The sequence below is a fragment of the Mesoplodon densirostris genome, chromosome 4 (genome assembly GCF_025265405.1).
Source record: "Mesoplodon densirostris isolate mMesDen1 chromosome 4, mMesDen1 primary haplotype, whole genome shotgun sequence".
Taxonomy (NCBI): Eukaryota; Metazoa; Chordata; class Mammalia; order Artiodactyla; family Ziphiidae; genus Mesoplodon; species Mesoplodon densirostris.
In genome coordinates, this window is record NC_082664.1 from 100,912,638 (window position 1) to 100,925,700 (window position 13,063).

The 13,063-nt window shown below is 47.8% G+C and overlaps 1 protein-coding gene across 2 annotated transcripts in view; it reads left to right on the forward strand.

The window, feature by feature from the left end:
- SLCO3A1 (solute carrier organic anion transporter family member 3A1) overlaps window positions 1–13,063 on the forward strand; it is a 320,294-nt gene that overhangs the window by 52,488 nt on the left and 254,743 nt on the right. For both annotated transcript variants that reach the window (XM_060096879.1, XM_060096878.1), the window contains exon 2: window positions 11,562–12,027. In XM_060096879.1, coding sequence (XP_059952862.1) covers window positions 11,562–12,027 — 466 coding nt within the window. The remainder of the gene's footprint in view (window positions 1–11,561; window positions 12,028–13,063) is intronic.

Here is a 13,063-nt window from a genome sequence, read left to right on the forward strand (position 1 = left end):
ACTGCGCCACCAGGGAAGCCCCAGAAAGGTGATTTCAAGTTGTGGTTTTTCACATGGATGGGCATTGGTCAAGCTTGAGGATAGAATGGAGATGGAGCCAGTGGAGGGGGAAGAGACAGCAAAGAGGGCAACGTGGTGGAGGAAGGTCTTCAGGTGACAAAAAGGGATGGGTGGGCAGAGGGGGCTGTGAGGAACGGAAGGGGGCAGCTCTGGGTGGAGCTGAAGTGGGTGCCCCACAGTGCCTTCCCTCCCTTCCCCCTTCTTTCTCCGAGTAGGCTCCCACTTCTGAATCCAGCAGGAACAGGTTCTGTTGTCACATCCACACTTATGTCAGCTTCTCTAGTTCTTTGATCAGTTACACGTACCCCTTTGGGTACTTAGTTTACGTATTGGTACAGCATTGTTAGCTCCTTGAACAAGGTCACATGCATCCAACAAGCAGGAGACTGTTTTGCTCAGGGGGGAGAGACCAAGTAGTGCTGAGTACTTTTCTTCTACCAGTGGGGTGGGGGACAGAACTGGACTCAGCATCAGAAGGCATTGCTGTCACTTACAGGTGTGTGATCCTGGTCTAATTACCTCACTGCTCTGGGCTCCTGGGTCCTCCCAGTAAAATATGGGGAAGGGACTAGATCATCCTCAACATCCACTTTGGCAGTAACGTCTGTTGTTCCTGAGATCCATGACTGTGTCTTAGGTGAAGTTTGAGGGTGTTTTGTGCCTGAGATGCACTGAAATAACAGTGGAAGGATGTACAGTTGGATTTGAGCAGTGAGCTGGTGTGAGCAGGTCCGGGAAGATGAACTCTTAAGGTGTGTGGCTGTTCCCTTCATTGCTCTGACACCAAAACTGGACTTTCTTAGTCTTCTGGAAGCTGTTTAATGCACATGAGCGGGCACTGTTTTGTTCTGACCCCTGTCTATCTTACACCTGGATGCACAAGCTTTGGCAACCATATTATTTTCTTCTCAGCTTATCTGGGTGATTCATTTCTAAGAGAGGATATAATTAGGTGGAAGTAGATTATCTTGGTACTTAGGACTTAACCCTACCTGTCTGGTGGTTTGCTCTTGAGGAATTATATATAATGGCTTTGTACACTGTCCTGGTAGAAGCAGTTTATATGTAGCATACTCCTGTGGAATTACAAGTAAAATCGGGAGACCAGGAAGAAAAAGAAATGAAATGCTTAAGTGCAGCCCTGGCATCCCACACCGTTATTGCTCTAGCATGGCTGCAGGCTTGAGTCAGAGATTCCTGGGAAGCAAAGCAAAAAGGGAAATACAGCTAGAATCATACTGTTTAATAGCCTTTGGTTGGGGGTAGCTGCCGGCGGGGGTGGCGGGGGACGATGATAAAATTAGTTCCTAGGAAAAGCAGAGCTTTTTCTAGTACATAATTAAAAACATTTCCCATATCAGCCTTAACCTAGTGTTTCTGAAAGTATATATATTTTTCTCAAGGGAAGCACACGATTTGAAAAAAGAAGGCTCCATAGTCAGGAGAGTTTCAGGAAATATATATCAATATTTTGATGGATGATTAACAATGAATATTATCATTTGGAAATCTCTCATAAGTCTTGTAAAGAAACCTGTTTATCTTTGTTCAACCCAGAATTTTCAAAATTATCTATGACTTCATAATGCTTTTCCTGCCTGCATAGCTTTTAACAATGACTAAGTTTTTTTTTTTTTTAAACAGCAAGTTTGCTGCTAGAGCCCATTAGCCTTTACCACCTGGGTCAGGGGAACGTCACCGAGGCAGGAAGCATATTGCTTGGTCACTCAGGTATGGGGTCAGTGGGACTGGGCTTCAGTCCTTGCCCCTCTGCTCACCAGCTGCGTGGCTATTATCGGGCTAGTCATCTTCTCCAGCCTCAGGTTTCTCATCTGTAAAACTGGATAATAATATGACCTACCTCTGGAATCATCGTGTAGAATAAATATGTCAATAGATGTAAAACCCTCAGGACCATCCCTGGATAAGTAACTAATACGTGTTCTTTTGCTTGTAAGGAATATTGTCCCCATTCCGGAGGGTATCCTGCCCTGATGCCACGTCGCTCCCACGTGACAGGGTACTAACTCTAGTGCTTCTTTGGGTACTGACTGTACTTCTCTTTATTCTGGCAGAGAGCAGCTCTATTGGCCCTTTGTGATAATTGCCTATTTTCATAGTTGTCTTCTCTATTATACTATGAGCTGGTTAAGGACACCTGCGGCCCCGGAATTAGAACTTGGCATGGCTACTCAATCTGGGGTTTTCAGTCCTTCTGACAGTGTAAGCCTGGGCCCTAGGGCATATGGAGAGTATGATTCAGTGAAAACAGCTCTGCCTGGGGAGTGTGTGTGTGTGTGTGTGTGTGTGTGTGTACATTGTTAGTGTGTTTGATGGAAATCTCTTAAGACTCTGGTCCTCTATACATTTTTGTTGAATGCCGAGGAAATCATTTAACTCCTATTGTTCTTGAAGTTTCTCTAATAAAAGAGACCTGGCACCACATAAATTGTGAATTGAAAGAATGGTCTCAATTCCTGTGAAAGGTACTAAACACGGACTATTAATAATAGGACTGATGTAAAAATTTCTAGTGGTGCCTTTACAGCTCAGTCACTGAGTGGAAGAAAATTCTATTATCTGTACCCAGCAGGGACACAGAATCCTTGTTTTTCTATCATGGACCACTGAGCTATGGAGAAAAATCAATGACAAGATTCATAAGCAGGAAGAAAATTTAGAGATTTTTTTCAAAGAAGAGGATCATAAAACTTTACACATTCTCTTAGAATTAAATGAACATAGATTTCACTAAATATAAGGAATAATAATTTTAAAAAAGATGCCTCTGTTGTACTTTAGGGCTATTTAGGAAAGAGAGTAGAAGAGAGAAACTAAGAAACAGGGTACAGAGGGGAAAATGGTCTGAGAAAGATGCAAATAATGCACAAGGATGCAGGAAATGACCGAGAAGAAGTCTCAGAGACGCAGACGAATGAGGCCTTTCTAAGGAAAGAGTGTCCAAGACTCTGACTCTCAGACAGCAGTGTGACCAGAGGGAACGATGGTCTCTTGTTAAAGACCCAGGTGCAGAGAGAGCTGGCAGGCTCTCGGGATACTGCTGCGAGGAAGGGTAAGGCCATGTTGCATATTCGCAACCCCAGGCATAGCTGCAGTCACAGTGACAAACATTGGACAGCAAGTTTCCTCCTCATTTGTGGCAAGCTTTGAGGGCAGAATCATCGCCTCCGCATTACAGATCAGAAAAGGGAGCTGCAGGCGTGTTAAATGCGTGGTTCATGTGTGGCTCTCAAAATCCCTCATGTTTTCCGTCTGCCCCTCTTCTCACCCCTTTACACACACCAGTGCCTTTGGCATGGGCTGAAGGCCAGAGTCATGTCTAAATCAGAGGTTCTCCATGTAATTCTTCCTCTGCTTTTTAAGAAAAAATCATAAATTTATACCCGTTTATTATGCGGTCATAAAACAGGCTAAATCATTCCATCAGAAATAAAGCGACATTGACTGTTTGTCTTCCCTGGCCAACCTGCCAGGGGAGCCTGCAGTCTGTTTTCCACCAGGGCAATTACAGGACTCATTGTTGTGTTGTCCTCTGTTACCTGGCTCTACAAACCTCAGATCCTGTAATTCACAAATGAATGCCTCCTGCATGACGTTTCCCCTGTGCCCTAAATGACTGGCTCCAAGGAGCTGCTGTTCAAGTGAAAAACAAAACCACACAATGTGTGCCTCCCTTACCTGAAGCAATTGCTGCTGCTGCTGCTGCTTCATCCTGGGGAGATGCTCTCTCGGCTTCTGTGGTTGGACCCCTTCCCACCTTTCCTGCAAGACCACGTCCTGGCACATCAGGCAAGCAATTGAAATGGGTTTGCAACTTCCTTTCATGGGATTAGAAAACAAACTTGCATTGAAGTTGTGCCCGGAATGGCTTTTCCATGGCAGCAACAGGAGTGCTTTGCAAACTTGTTATAAATGGCCAGCATTGTTATTGCCAGACTCAGGAATAAGGCAATTTCCCGAACTGGATTGACGGAGAAGCGAGCAGGAGTTTGGCAATCTGTGGCCTGCGGCCAAATCCAGCCATGGCTTATTTTTTTTTATTTTTATTTTTTAAAGATTTTTTTTTTTGATGTGGACCATTTTAAAAGTCTTTCTTGAATTTTGTTACAATATTGTTTCTGTCTTATGTGTTGGTTTTTTGGCCACAAGACATGTGGGATCTTAGCTCCTCGACCAGGGATCGAACCTGACCAGGGATTGAACCTGCACCCCCTGCACTGGAAGGCGGAGTCTTAACCACCGGACCACCAGGGAAGTCCCATGGCTTATTTTTGTTAATAAAGTTTTCTTGGAACACAGCCGTGGCCATCATTTACATACTGCTTACAGATGCTGCTTTTGTGTTAGGATGACAGAGTTGGAGTTGCTGCAGAGACCAAGTGGCCCAGAAGCTGAAAATATTTACTGTCTGGCTCTTCACGGAAAAAGTGTGCTGATGCCTGTTCAGGAGCCCCAATAAGGGGACCTCTGGTCCTTTCTTTTTGTGTGTGTGTGTTGCAGTATGCGGGCCTCTCACTGTTGTGGACTCTCCCGTTGCGGAGCACAGGCTCCGGACACGCAGGCTCAGCGGCCATGGCTCACGGGCCCAGCCGCTCCATGGCATGTGGGATCTTCCCGGACCGGGGCACGAACCCGTGTCCCCTGCATCGGCAGGCGCACTCTCAACCACTGCGCCACCAGGGAAGCCCTGGGCCTTTCTTTAACTACAGTTTAATGTGAGGTCGACATCCACACCGTTTCTGCATCTGTTCCCAACAGCACTGGGCCCCGCTGCTGGGCGAGTTGTTTGAAGGTACAGCTTCCTCCACGTTCCCCGGGGGGCAGCCTGCTGGGCTGTGGTGTCCCGTGCCTCTCCGAGCAGAGGGGCTTTTAGATGCAGGTTCTCTGCACTCACGGGCTCTCCCCAGCCTCGCAGCTCCCTCAGCCCTCACACAGGCTCCGGATTGAGGCACGGCAGGCTCCCCAGTGTCCTTTTCAGCTCCAGCTTCCTTGACCCAGGCCTCCCATCAGCCATGGCTCTGCTGCTCTTTACATCTGAGGCATCACACACAGGCACCCTTCTCTGTGGTTCTGCCAGCACGCCCCTACAGAAGCCTCGTTTCTCACCAGCTCTGCTGAAATAGTTGCCTGGGCAGTTTCTCCTCCCTCCACACTGCGCCACACCTGCCAGGATAGTGTTGCTGAAGGATGGCTCCCCAGGGACCTCCAAATCAACCCTCAACCTAATTAATCTTCAAGGCCGTTTTATCTCTTCATGGCGCTCTGAGGCCAAAAAGGTCTTCCTACCTTTCCCCAGGAATGGTCTGAATTTTTCCCTTTGCCATTCCTCCCACCTCCCACTGGTCAGAATGGCCATCATCAAAAAATCCACAAACAATAAATGCTGGAGAGGGTGTGGAGAAAAGGGAACCCTCCTGCACTGTTGGTGGGAATGTAAATTGATACAGCCACTATGGAGAACAGTATGGACGTTCCTTAAAAAACTAAAAACAGAACTACCATACGACCCAGCAGTCCCACTCCTGGCAATATATCCAGAGAAAAACATGGTCTGAAAAGCATACATGCACCCCAATGTTCACTGCAGCACTGTTTACAATAGCCAAGACATGGAAGCAACCTAAATGTCCATCAACAGAGGAATGGATAAAGAAGATGTGGTACATACACGCAATGGAATATCACTCAGCCATAAAAAAGAATGAAATAATGCCATTTGCAGCAACATGGATGGATCTAGAGATTGTCATACTGAGTGAAGTCAGACAGAGAAAGAAATATCGTATGATATCACTTATATGTGGAACCTAAAAAGAAATGATACAAATGAACTTATTTACGAAACAGAAACAGACTCACAGACTTAGAGAACCAACTTATGGTTACCCGGAAGGGTGGGGAGGGGAAAGGTGGAGGGAAGGGATAGTTAGGGGGTTTGGGATTGACATGTACACACTGCTGTATTTAAAGAGGATAACCAACAAGGACCTACTGTATAGCACAGGGAACTCTGCTCAGTGTTATGTGGCAGCCTAGATGGGAGGGCACTTTTGGGGGAGAATGGATACATGTTTGTGTATGGCTGAGTCACTTTGCTGTGCTCCTGAAACTGTCACAACATTATTAATCGGCTATATTCCAATATAAAATGTTTAAAAAAGAAATGTTATAGTCCCACCCCCACTGCCCATCTATTAAGATCTGGCTCATCCTTGGTGCATCCCAGATCGATCTTCCTCCGCATGCAGCCAAAGGTGTGTTCTCATTCCCTTGAGCCCCCTGCCACTTTACTGCATGACCCTGCATAGTAGGCTGTGCTGTTAGGACCCTTTCTTTCTGCTCTCCCCAGGTTGTGAACCCCCACAGGGCAGAGATTCTCTCTCAGCTGTAGTTATATTCCTTGCACCTCCCGCCAAGCAGGCTCTGTGTGGCATCGAATTGGAAGTCACACAGAGCATGCACACCAGGGATGAGGGCAGCTCTTTTAAGTGTACCTACTGTGCGCCAGCTGCTGAATCATGACCTCATGATGCATGTATTGTTATCCTTACCGCACAGGTGCAGAAACAGCTCAGAAAGATTGACATGGCCAAGCACTCTCAAAGCCAGATTTGAACTTGAGGCTCCGGTGCTCCAGCGCCACGTGGATAGGACCAGGGTGCAGTGTTGTAACTACCCCTCCACACTCAGCCCCTGTGCAGGGGCTATACCAGGAGTCTCTGCACACATACACACCTCTGCCTGCCTGTGTATTAGAATCACCTGGGAGCTTGGAAAATACTCATGCCTGGGCCCAGCTCTCACACATGATATCACGGTCCTGGTGGTGGTGGGCTGGGCATGGTGCGGGGCGGTGCTGGTGTATTTTTCCAGGTGATTCTAGTCCAGTCCCCACCCCCTGAGCCAGAATAAGAAAATAGACAGACTGTGGGAGGGCTCACGAGGGCAATTCTGAGCTTCAGCTGCTGCTCCAAGAGCTTGGCTGCTTCTTCTGTGAGTCCCTGATAACCTCGGCCCTTTCAGAGGTGAAGAAGGGCCCATCTGTCCCTGGTCATGGTCTCTGGGTGCCTCCTGTCTCACAGCATTTCTGCCAGCATGTCCACAGGTCTCCCTTTTGGGCTGGGCCCCCATCTCAGCAGGTGACCGGAGTGTGCACCTCAGACTCCCTAAGAGGTGAGCCTCCCCCAGATGCCACCCAGCTTTCCCATAGGAGGAGAAGAGACTGGACGTGAATTGGAAATGAGGGAGTGCTTTTAATTGGCATCTAACTTAAAAAATAAAAAGCTCTTTAATCTTGAGGGGAGACAGGTTTGTTGAGGATGGAGAGCCCAGTGGTGCAGTGGTTCTCAAAGTTTGGTCCCCAGATCAGCATCCACATGCATCCACATCACTGTGGGAGCTTGTTAGAAATGTAAGTCCCCAGACGCATCCCAGATGCACTGAATCAGAGACTCTGAGGTTGGGGGTCCAGCAGTCCGATACCCTCCAGGTGATTTTGCCGCCAGTGAAGGTTGAGAACCATAGCTCTCGATTGATGGTGAGTATGGATGTGGACACCTGAAATGTCAGTGGTGTTCACCCCTCCCCAACTCTGGGCACCAGAGACCCCTGGGGGGTTTTATAAAACCTTGGACTCCTGGGCCTCATCTCAGGGTTTGGGAATCTATATTTTTAACAAGTGCTCCAGGAGATTCCTAAATGCAGGCAGGTTTTTTTGTTTTGTTTTGTTTTTGAATCGTGGTAGCAGTAACCTGATAAATATTGCATTCTTTTAATAATAACTTTATTATTATTAATAATATCTACTTGGTGCAAGGTGAGGACAGTTCCTCTTTTCTTTTCCTCCTGGAGTTGTGGCTCCTTGGTGTCTAATTATCAAGACATTTCCATCAGTCCTGTTACCCGTTAAGTACAGGCAGCCGTTGCTGTTAGCAGGCATCTTCCTCATTGCTGGATTGTTCATTGCCACGTAAAAGCCACAAGTGGCTTTATGGCCTCATGCCTATTTAATTAGTCCAGCTTCTCCAAATTGTGTTTTAAGTGAGTGAAGACATTAGCCTCCGACCTAATTGATCCTCAAAGCATCTTTTCAGAATGTTTGTGAAGCTTAACTCTGGATCCAGAGAGGTGTCCCTGAGGCTTTCAAGAGGCCACGGGGTCAAGGAGGTAAGGACCGTACTACTCCTGTGACCCTTGTGGGTCGCTCTGCAAAGAGCAGGTTTGATTCAGGACAAGAGTGGCAGGCGCAGGCCCCTGCCCTCTCTAGAAGAGCGGATTCCTTTTGTTTTGCCCACAGCTGCCTCTCTCCTCTCCATCCTTATGTCATCATAAATGTCCACACCTGTGTGATATTTTATGACAGGGCACACCTCCTAGAACGGAGCGGTTGTCATGTTTCAGATCTGCCCAGTACGGATGTCATGAAGCCTTGTGACAGAAGTGAAATACGCCTTCTGCTCCATTTCTGCCCACCCTTCCTCCCACTGCCCTTGCCCTTTTACTCCCGAGGTGGAGGTCACCAGGCTGCAGACCTGCCAGCCTGCTCGAGGTGACTCTGGTGAACCCAGGGGACCCTGCCCACATGCGTCCACTTCTGCATCTGGCTTCTTTTAGGCATCTCTCAAGTCCAGTCATCAAGGCCTGAGTGAACCCCCCAGCCACCTGCCCCCACCTCTCAGGCAGTCAGGCTGTCTGCCTTTGTTCTTCCACACGGCGTTACCTGTTTTAAGCCTCTGTTAGAGCATTTATTCCATCGAGCTTGTTTGTGTTACGAAGGAAAGAAGGGACTAAATGAAACCTTTGTTTTCACTTGCCCAGACCTTTCAGAAGGATCTCTGGGAGCGTTTGAAAGCCATTTTAATGAGACCAGGACTCGCTAAACTTCTTTTCTCGACAATGGCCAGTACTTGGTGCTTGAAGAATAATTAACTAGGGCTGCATGAGTTGTGAGCTGGCCTTGACTTGGTTAGAAGCACAATGGAAACAGGAATCAGAATCGGAATGCTGGCGATCGACAGCAACACAGACGTCCCATCCTTGGTCATGAACAGGGACCTGCACCAGTGTTGAGTACTGCCCTGCAGAGCTCACCCCCAGGCCCAGTGCTGACAGAAAGGCTGCAGTCATTTGTGTTGTTGTGTTAGCGCTGTGCTAACCCACATAGAATCACCTGGGCGGGCTTTAACAATATCCCAGCACCCAGGTTGCCCTGGCTTAGAAACTCACGGAGGGACCAGGCATCTGAAATTTTTAATGCTTTCCCAAGTGCATCCAAACTGAAGGTAGCATTGAAAACCCCTGGGTTAAAGGAGTCTGTTTAAATGTGTGGGGCTGAAATGAGGCTACAGGAATTACTGGGCTAGTGTCTTTTTTTATAATAAAGGTAAATAGAATAGAGGCATGCTAATCAGCAGAGGTGTGTGTGTGTGTGTGTGTGTGTGTGTGTGTGTGTGTGCGTGCGTGCGTGCTTGTATGTGGACGTTGCAGAGAGTCTGTGGATGCAGGGATGCTGACACCAGTACCCATATTTATACATTTGGAGGAAGGCTAGATCCACTGACTCTTCTTCCTTACTTTCCTGAGCAGCACATGCCCAGTCACTCAGCAGAGGCAGCAAATCTCCCCAAAGATGTAATGCTGCCTCTATGACGCTTCTCAGATTTTCCTGTTCATTTCCTTTGCCACGGTACTGACCTTTTCTTCTCACTTCTCTCAATAATAGTCCAGCCTTTTTCTCTGCTGGCATTCGCTCCTGCATTCTTCCACTCCATCCATTCTCCACACTCTGACCATACCTGAGTCACTCTCATGTTTTTAGAGCCTTTGCTGTTCCCCATACCCGAGGATAAATGGTGATCATCGTTGTGGATAGCCCTTACCTAGCATTTATACATACATGTGTTTATGCCTGGCACCAGCTCTAAGAGGTAGCACTCATACCCATTTTACAGATGGGACAGTGAAAGCATGGGGTGACTTGCCCAAGGTCACACAGTCACGATGGCCCCAGGCTTTCTGACCCCAGAGCTTTGGTTCTGCACCCCTCAGCCTCCCCACCTCTCTCGATGCTCTCTGGCCATGTAGGGAAAGGCTGCTCTGTGCTAACAGACTTTTCAGACGTTATGTCTAATCTTTGCATCCATCCTGCCAGGTAGGCATTATTATTCCTATTTCACGGAAACCAGGGCTTGAAGAGGTTAAGTAACTTGACCAAAGTCACAGAGCTAATTAAGGAAATAATAGGTGTGGGATTCAAACCAGTTGCTCCTCCCTCCAGGCTCTGCATTCTCTCCACCACACTGCAGGGGATTGTCTGATTCCTTTAGGGTGGCCTCTGTAGCTTCTTATAGTCTGTTGCCAACCTATCTTTTCACTACATGCGTTCCATTCATTATGAAATCATGCCAGCCAACTTTTGCTCGCCCTGTTCCTTTTGCCTGGAGTTTTCTTCCCTGCCCAACTAGGACTCCTACGACAGGGACTCCTGTCTTGCTGATAATACCCTGCGTTGAACCTGCAAACAGCAGGGCAGGGAGGCCGTTTGCATTTTCTCTCCACCTCAAGGAGCCTTAAAATGATGCATCTCCTCTTGACCCTCCTACTGTGATTTTGCATCATGAATGTAACATGTAACCAACATACATGTCTACCTTTCTGCTAGGTGGCATCTTTGAGGCCAGGTGTCATCCCTTCCTCCTGTTTCTGTCTTTTGTGTCTAGGGCATTGTGAAGCCAACAGCAGATGTTCAGTAGATAATTGTTAAACAGATGAAGGGCAGACAAGGATGCAAAGGTGGGGAAAGTCATCAAACTCTACCACCTGAGGGACCTCGGTGGGACTAGAGTGCACAGAATAGTCAGGGATTCAGGGATGTCTTTACCTCTAGGGAAATGTCCACTGTTTGGAAATTTCCAGAAGGAAGCAAAGAGCTAATGATTATCCTAATGAGCTAATCTAGCTTGTCCATTTTGCTCCCCTCCCAGGTTTTTGTTTCCTTGTGTTTTTATTGTATTCAATATGCTTTGCTAATAACCTCCTGGTAAAAAGCCCGTGGACCCTATATCCTCCAGCATGGACTTCATAAATAAGATGTAGTTGGGAGAGAGCCTGTGAAAGCTGTGGACTTCAGGACTTTCACAGGACTCATGAGCCTTAAATGGTGGCGGCCGTGGGGATGTGGAGGTTGTTCTTATGCAGTGAGGCAGAATCTTTCAGAATGGAAACAGATGCCAAGGAAAACTTCTTCCCCGATGGAAGTGAATTCTTTAACCATTAAATTAGGGTCATCATACTAAGTAAACGGTTTTTGGACTCTTAAGGTTTAAATCACTTGGCACAGCTGGTAAAAACAAAACAAAACAAAACAAAAAACTGTGAGGCGGGAGGATCCGGGATGGGCAGGTGCACTGCGCGACGGGAAGGGGGCCTCCCGGGTGGTTTCCATCAGCACTGGCGTTGAGATTGCAATTTGCACCCCACAGGTGAGCGTCCTTACCACCCTGGAGCGGAGGTTCAACCTCCAGAGCGCCGACGTGGGCGTGATCGCCAGCAGCTTCGAGATCGGGAACCTGGCGCTCATCCTCTTTGTGAGCTACTTCGGGGCGCGCGGGCACAGGCCACGCCTCATCGGCTGCGGAGGCATCGTCATGGCCCTGGGCGCGCTGCTGTCGGCGCTGCCTGAGTTCCTGACCCACCAGTACAAGTACGAGGCGGGCGAGATCCGCTGGGGTGCCGAGGGCCGCGATGTCTGCGCCGCCAACGGCTCGGGCGGGGACCAGGGGCCCGACCCGGACCTCATCTGCCGCAGCCGGACCGCCACCAACATGATGTACTTGCTGCTTATTGGGGCCCAGGTGCTCCTGGGCATCGGTGCTACCCCCGTGCAGCCCCTGGGCGTCTCCTACATCGACGACCACGTGCGGAGGAAGGACTCCTCGCTCTACATAGGTAAGGAGCTGCCCCAGAGCCAGGGGCGCTGTTCCCTTTTGGTTGATTCTGTGTCAGTAACCAGGGCATGTTAACAGCAGAAGGAAACGTGGGCCCCTGAAGTTTTAATTTTCCCGGAGCACTAGTTCTCAGACTTGGCTACACATCTCGGGTGTTTTGGGAAATGCTGATGTCGTTGCACCTCCAGAAATTATGGGGTAGTTGGTCTGGGGTGCATCCTGGGCATGTAGTTTTTAAAAAGTTCCCCAGGTGATTCCAATGTGCCGTGGAATTTGACCTCTGATGTACTAGAGCCTCAATAAACCTTGAGTGGGAAGCCACGGTCAGGGGAAGTTTTATGTTTATTTATCTGCCTTTTTGTGTGTGTTTGGACTTTGGGCTATTTGGCATTAGCCACCGGGGAATACCTGGGGATCTACACATTGGAAACCCTGTTTTTAATCATCAAAATGATCTCCTGGTCCTTGTCCTATTGAAGCTCAAAGAGAAAGGGGATTGCATGCCCAGCATTTGGTATTATTCAAAGTTGGTAACTTTTCATAATTTTTTTTTTTTCTGTAACGGGGTATGCACTGGAACTGCATATTTGGGAAGAAATAAGGTACATGTGAACTTTGAAAAAATGTTTTGTGCTGTAATGATTTCTGCTATTTTGTACTGGAAGGATGGAAGCCATTTGCAGGTGTTGGATTAAGAAACATCCAAGTGGTGAATTACATTTACAGCAAACGTGGCTCCTCAATCACTGATTCTAGGCACTGCTGCGTGGTCGTTTGTAGGGTGAGGGCTGGCCTGCCGAGCATCTCCATTTCTTGTTTACCAAGTTTAATTTTGCCTCCCACAAGCTGTTGGATTGTATGACATGACCCCAGTCACTGGGTGCTAAGCTCTGAAAAAATTATATCCACCCACGGAAGCTTTGTGCTTCCCAAAACTGTGTGCATTGGAGTATAAAGTTAATTATAATATGAAGTTTAGATTAAAATAGAATTTGATAAGAGTTTGTCAAAAAGCTTCCTATCTGCCAAGTTTCCAC